General features: G+C 43.1%; 1 protein-coding gene across 4 annotated transcripts; it reads left to right on the top strand.

The window, feature by feature from the left end:
• Window positions 1-1,467: 1,467 nt before the first annotated feature.
• Window positions 1,468-6,778, top strand: LOC144106900 (uncharacterized). 4 transcript variants are annotated; one of them, XM_077639851.1, is made up of 3 exons: window positions 1,468-2,212; window positions 5,283-5,337; window positions 6,340-6,778. In XM_077639851.1, exons 1-3 carry the CDS (start codon window positions 2,151-2,153, stop codon window positions 6,598-6,600), a joined length of 378 nt encoding a protein of 125 aa, XP_077495977.1. In that variant the 5' UTR covers window positions 1,468-2,150; the 3' UTR covers window positions 6,601-6,778. The 4 variants fall into 4 exon arrangements, 1 of the variants encoding a protein (XP_077495977.1); XR_013309155.1 differs by lacking the exon at window positions 1,468-2,212 and adding an exon at window positions 2,989-3,309 and having other exon boundaries at window positions 5,283-5,615; XR_013309157.1 differs by lacking the exon at window positions 1,468-2,212 and adding an exon at window positions 3,347-3,369 and having other exon boundaries at window positions 5,283-5,615.
• The last annotated feature ends 92 nt before the right edge of the window (window positions 6,779-6,870 follow it).

The following is a 6,870-nucleotide window of genomic DNA, read 5'->3' as shown; positions in this document are numbered from 1 at the left end:
CGCAGTTGAGCTTATTGAGATTAATTAAGTACATTTACAGTTTGAGAAACAAGGCTCTGACCCAAATAATGAAATCAGCTATGTAATTTACATCCACTGTGACATCGACTATGTGAATGGTCGGCTAGAAATGCCAAAAACGCAAACTTACTACACATATATATCAGATGATGGTGCTCTACATCCTGCAGGATCAACACTTCTGTACTTTGTGTATTCCTCTCAGAGAAGCATAGCTCTAAGCATACAAAAAGACGATGGGTTTCTTGCTAAGTATCTTCCACAGGACTTTCATTTCAGGAATTTCATGAAGACACCAATTACTTGAATTATTTTGGTCGTATTGCTCTTTTGGTAAATACTTAACTATAGAAAGGCCGCCGCGGTGGCTCAGTGGTTATGGTGCTCAGCTGCTGACCTAAATGACTCGTGTTCGATCCTGGTTGCGGCGGTCGCATTTCGGTGAAGGCAAAATTCTAGAGGCCCGCGTACTGCGCGATGTCAGTGCACGTTAAAGAACTCCAAGTGGTTGCAATTATCTGGAACCTCCTACAATGGCGCCCCTTATAGTCTTCGTTTCATTTGGACGATAAACCTAATTAAAATCAAAAGATTAATTCCCGAAATTAAGGGGTTAGTGATGTGAAATCCAAGAAATATATATAGAGAGAAATTTGAACCACTCTCTATTTTTCTTTTTATTCGTCTAGAACAGGATTTGAGATCTCATAAATGCAACAAATAAAGATACAAAATTTTAAACCACTGAAGGAAATAAAATGATGCAAATAAATACGCAAAAGCTTAGGTGAAACAATGTGAAAAACGACATAAGCACTCTCAGAAGTACGACGTCGCTCTCACAGCATACACACACGCACGAAAAAAAAAACTAGAAACAAAATTGACACGCTGAGCCACAGATGAGCATAACAAACGAAGACTTAAACTTCAGATGCTAGCTCCAAGAACTTCACCGTAGACCATTTCCTGTGACTGACTGAACGCATTCCTTCGCTCTACATAAAGACATAAAGCAGCTCCTATCAATGATGTCACGTTCGAAACACCCCAGTCAATGTAAACCCTTTCCCAGTTCACTCTAATGAATTTAATTCCACAGTGCACTCATTTCCAGCATACCCTCTGTGCATGAGCTAGCATGCACGATGTCCAAGAAAAGCGTTTATATATATTCGGTACCTTGACTGCAGTGTGTTTATAGCTGTTATGACATTGGGTAAACACAGCAGTAGGTAGAGCACCCATAATTATCCAAGTTTGTTTTCGCCTTCGGACGAAACACCTCGCCGCTCGCCTCGCTCACTGCAAACTGAACCAGAGAGCTGCGTTGGCTGCGTCCGCCTTTCGCCACCGCTGTTAACCAGGTGGCGCCACTCGCGCGCGCCAAACTGCAGCGCACGGAGCCCATACCCATATCCATGGAGTTTTCCTTCCTCCATGCCCATATCCGTAAATTCATCGGACGTACAGTGTCCGGTTTTGTATATGTGTATGAGAGACGAAGCATCCGTCCCAGGCATGTACGGCTGAGTATTTTCCCAGGACGTTAGTATGGACGTTTTTTTTATATTTCGCACAGAAAATTCGTGCCTTTCGTGTATCTATTCTAAATTTTTTTTTTATTGAGAAAGACTTATCCCGGAAATAAATTGTGAATTTTATGGGCAAGTTGGTTTGAAATGCATTAATTCAAACTGCATATCTGCTTCCATGAAATTATTCGCATCAGCTACACAGTCTCACGCGAAGACGTTTGTAAATTGTAGCGAATGAGCCAAAATTTAGGGGTAGAGGCAGGTGTTGCACAAGCATCTGTTACTAATTCTATGTACAGAAAACCGCTACAAATTATCGGAATCATGCTACATAATGTCCACTTTTTTCGTTAAACTTGCCATTGAAAGCAGTTGTGATTTCAAAATTTCCGCTAATTACTGCTGTCATCATCATCATCATGAATGTCAGTTTGCGGTCAGTCCGACTCCAATCCAATCCAACAGTCGACAGTGCGATGCCGTTGTCAGTTTGTTGTGTATCGTGGTGCTGCTTTAGATCTTTGTTATTAAAAAGTGAGCTTTTGTTTGGTCTGCGGACAAAAGTGGTGCGTCACTTGACCTATTCGAAAAATGCAGAAAGTTCCTGAAGCTCTTCCGGAACGCTCGAATGCCTTAGGTGATTGTCTACGGAGGTGAGTAGTACGTACTACACTGCTTGAAAATTACTTTTGGGCAATGCAGCAGGGTCATATAGCATTCGTCCGCAGGATAGTAGGGGTTGAAAACTCGAGGCGATGACTTCTTAAGTGTGCTGTTTTTATGCTTTCGGGAGCCTACACACAGCTGCGGGAGCCCTTAAGTCGCGTTACTAATCCCAACTCCCCTGCAGTTGTGGGACAGTATTTTCGCGCGTGAGTTATTAAGTCATTGTCAGTTTCATTGTTCCAACAAAGAGGGCTGATACGCGAAAGGCAGAACATAGGGTGCACGCGTGGTTTGCAGTGGTTCGCAACACAAGTTTTCCGGCTTTCTGAGCAGTGCTGAGCAGGTCAGTGCCTTATGGCGGCGAATTGACGGCTGGAGTTATAAAACCGCCAAATTAAAGTATAGATACATTGTCAATTATGCTGTGGAAAGGTGAGTTCAATCAAAATTGCCGATTGGGCGAGTTGGTGGGACATCATTCGAAATGACCAGTGCGGAAACAGACAGGTGCACGAGAAGAAAAAACACTGACGATAGGACAGGTGCTGAATAGCAACTTTATTTTCGAGGAAGTCCCAGCACAGTATAGGCCAAAAACCACGTGACAGTCAGGGGGCCAAAGATTACAACCTAAACCGCAGTCATCAAAGGGCGGCCAACACATGTATGAACCAGAGGGGAAAAAAAAAAACCCAAAAAATGAAAGGGCGTGAAACTTGATGAAGTGAACATATCAAAAAGCACTTTAACGAGCAAAAAAAACCAAGGAAAACACACGTGCCATTCCCGTCGAATGACATTAGCACCTAATGCCATTAATGGGCTGCTACACGGGAATATTTAATGTCATTAGGTTGGAATGACTCTGGACAGCAGATACGCAGCAGAAACAAGCGACGGAAAAAAATAGCATGCGCACTGCCAAAGTTAGAAATTTAGTTCTGCTAAATAAATATTAATTTTTGTGCGAACCTCTTGGCACTAGAAGCTGTCGTGGATAGTTGTTACTCTCGGTCCCAGCAGCAGCCAACGGCAGCGGCCGACCGTGAAGCAGGGACTTTCCCGCGACCGTCGATCATTTTGGGTTGCGTGTTTCTTTTTCGTTGGCGTTTCATGTTCGTTTTGCTCGCAAGTACTTAAAGATGTAACTGAGCACTTCACCTTTTGGAAGTCATTTTTACGCTTTTACGCATTTTTACGAAGTCATTTTACGCAGAGATGCGCCTCTACGCGCCGTCGGCCGCCGCTTCAGCCATTTTGTTTGTTTACATTTATTGGATTTGTGGATGATTTTGTACTTGGTTTTTGTGGCTAAAGTGCTGTAGAATTACCGGAAATAATATTTTAAGCTTATATTATTGTACAGAAATGTTCTCACCCGCTTTTGAAATACGATATAACAATTTCAAACATCTTTTATGTGCGCTGATGTCATTCAATTGTACTATTTTTTTTTTTCACTGATCGTCACTGCCATCATTTTGGAATGACATTTTTTACCGTGTAGCAACGAAGGAGAGCGAATGGCATTCGATGAATCGAATGACATTCGTTTGGAATGACATTAAATTTGCCGTGTAACAACAATGATATCTTCAAGTCACCTTGCAAAAGTTGCTTTTTGTGGAAACTGGTTTTGGTTGATTCTTCCCACTTTATTAGCAGAAAAAAGCAGCTACTGTTGAGAGGGACCTTTGCAAATTAATGGGAAAAGAAGCCGTTAAGTGTGCTCTTATGTCGCATCACCGTTGTGTGAAAACTTCTGTGCCCTTTATTAGCCGCGAACATCACATTCTTGCCGCACAAAATGTGTGATATTCTGTGATATGACAAAATTTTGACCAGAAAATGCACCTAAATCATATTGCCCTCAGCAATGGTAGAAAGTGAACTGGCACAAAATGTTTGATATTCTGTGCCAGTTCACTTTCTACCATTGCTTTAGGTAGTCTGATTTAGGTGCACTTGTTGCTCAAAATCTTGCCATCATAATCTTTTTCGCACTTTGTTTGATACCTCATTCGGCTGCTACTTTTCATGTCATGTTTTATGTGTTTAAGAAGTGACCGCTATTTCACTCCTTCCTGTGTAACCTTGATTTGGGCCAGCATGAACTTTGGGACACAAACGAAGAGAGACACGTGGAACACGGAACACACTGCTGTGTCTCTCTTCGTTTGTGTCCCCAAGTTCATGCTGGCCCAAATCATGGATTCATACCAACTGGCCCAGAAAAATGCCATTTTACTGTGTAACCTGTTTTTGCAGCGTGACATGAAGGTAGCATTGTTGTTACTGGCTGTGCTCAGAGTCTTGTTGAATACATGCATTTGTACTCTTGTCACACTGGATTTGAAACAGTAGACATTCAGTACTTAAAGTGCCATTCAGCCTCCGTCGGTGTTATCTGGTTTGGTGGTTATCTGGTCATTCTCTTGTGATTCTTTTTTTCATGAAATGAAAGGTATACTACACACTTAAATTTTATATCAATATGCTTATTCTTTCTAGATTCATTTAAAAGCTATAAATTTTGATGTAAAGTGCTTGCCTGATGACTTGATGTGTAAAAATATTCAGGGGGGCACTTTGTTGACCTAAAGTGCAGTGAGGCAAAAGCCTTTAGCGCGGTGTTGCTGCTTGTGTCACTGATGTGGGGTTAAGATGTTAAGTACACAATTGCTTGTGAATCTTAAATGCTGGAGACACTCGAGGGCCTTTGGGAGGCATCCGTCTGATTCGATGCCTTTCTACAAACACTCTGCAGTGTCCTAGACAAGGACAAGTACATATGCTTTGGCAGGAAGTAGCGTAGTCGTTAGCACGCTCGGCTGCGGAACATAAGGATGATGGTTCGAATGCCATCGTGTACAAAGATTTTTTTTTCTTATCGAGTTGAAGAGCGTAATGGACGGACGCGAGCATGAGCCATTAAAGGCTTTCACCTTAATAGGAGTGCTCCGTAAACACTTCTGTTAATTGGTTACAGATGTTGACTTGCTAGTGCATTTTTGCGTGAGTTTCACAAGACTGATGTTTGTTGCTTTATCTTTTCAGATGTCCTGTGGGTGGGAAGATTATGGATGCCCGTTCCAAGCTTGTCATATATGAAGTCAGATTTCAGATATTTTACGAACATAGACGAGTTGCAAAATAGCATCCGTAGCAGTGCCATCTATGCACAGCTACACAAAGCTCGTTGCTGCCGCCATTATGCAGAAACGGGCCGAGCGTGCGTAGATGAATAGGTGTGCCTTGCTCGCTTTCCTGCCACTTGTTGCTGTGTGCGTTCGTGTTTTCTGACTTTGGATCAGCCGGCTGCATTTAAGGACGTGACACCATGTGCCGCTGTGTCCGCAGTATGGGCGCGTCGACAAATTTGAATGAAAAGTTAGTGCCCCCTTTCCTATCTCGGTGCATGCGTGTCAGAGATTATCGCATTTAGACCATGTTCATGTGCACACCTTACCGCAGTTGTCGTTGACGCTGATCAAACATGCGCGAGGATGAAAACAAGTGCTGACTGCAACTGGATGCGGGCGGCTAGTGAAAGCAAATCGAACTGAGGATACTTGCTGCTTTCTAGGTACAGCGTACATGTACTCTGTTTAGTTGCATCAATCGTCATAGGTAAACAACATGGTCTTCACGTAAAGGTGCTGCAGTGAATGACTTGATGCACATTTGAAGAAAAGGTGGTGATGGAAAGTATTTATTAGTGTGCAAATAGTTACTGTTTACGTGCGTTAACGCTGGGCTAAGCAATCGGTTTAAAGGTTGCAGTGCATTGTAACTAGACATTAGAAGGCGGTGGGGTTGGGGCAACAAAAATGATGTGATGTCGGTTTACTGTACAAACAATGAAACCATTCTCATATGTTGAGGCCCCCACAGCTCCTTCACAAGTGGCCTCCGCATGTCCCCGATGTCGAGATCAAGCTTCTGGTTAAGACTCATTTGCACCGGTCTGTTGGATTGCTGGTATTCCTAAAGCATTTTTGGGCACAGTAGCTTTCCCTGTGTTACATGACATCATATGCAGCTGAGGCAAAAATGGCTGTCCTGCATTTCCAAACCATGACAAAGCACTTTGTAATATCCATTTTATTTTCAGGTCTCCTACCATAGAATCCCAAAGGATCGGGACATTTGCCAGATGTTGATTGTGGCGATCAGAAGGAATGAAGGAGCACTTTTTAATGTGTCAAAAGCGACCAGAATGTGTTCACTCCACTTCCTTGACAGCTACTTCGTCGCTAGTGTTGAAAATGATGACTGGCATCTGCACCAAGCTGCCGTGCCTTCAGCGTTTGCGTTTAAACAATCTAAGGCTGCAAGCAAAGTGCCAGCTGAAAGGACACCACTGCAGCAATAAGGTGATTACAGGCAATTGAGCTTTCCGGCCGGGCAGTCGGACATCTCGTCGACGCTGTGCGCTGTGTCGTCCACCGCGATCATTACGGCATTTTTGTTCTTACTGCGAAAGCATGGCGCTTTCAGGAAGACGAGAGCACCGTTGTAAATAAAGATTATCTGTTTATGGATGCTTTCAATGAGTTGTCGATCAGGTGTTTTACACGCTTTGTATTTTGCACTTCATTCGGTGCCACAAATACAGTTTCACGATTTCGCTGATGGGCGTTGC

The sequence above is a fragment of the Amblyomma americanum genome, chromosome 10 (assembly GCF_052857255.1).
Source record: "Amblyomma americanum isolate KBUSLIRL-KWMA chromosome 10, ASM5285725v1, whole genome shotgun sequence".
Classification (NCBI taxonomy): domain Eukaryota; kingdom Metazoa; phylum Arthropoda; class Arachnida; order Ixodida; family Ixodidae; genus Amblyomma; species Amblyomma americanum.
The sequence above is the reverse complement of the archived record's forward strand: the minus strand, read 5'-3'. Positions and strand labels throughout refer to the sequence as shown.

Excerpts from the sequence above, each read along its gene's own strand:
- LOC144106900 (XM_077639851.1), top strand. The coding sequence starts at position 2,151 with ATGCAGAAAGTTCCTGAAGCTCTTCCGGAACGCTCGAATGCCTTAGGT. Across the intron at positions 2,213-5,282 it reads TTAGGTGATTGTCTACGGAG|ATGTCCTGTGGGTGGGAAGA; the intron begins GTGAGTAGTACG and ends TTATCTTTTCAG. Across the intron at positions 5,338-6,339 it reads CCAAGCTTGTCATATATGAA|GTCTCCTACCATAGAATCCC; the intron begins GTCAGATTTCAG and ends TTTTATTTTCAG.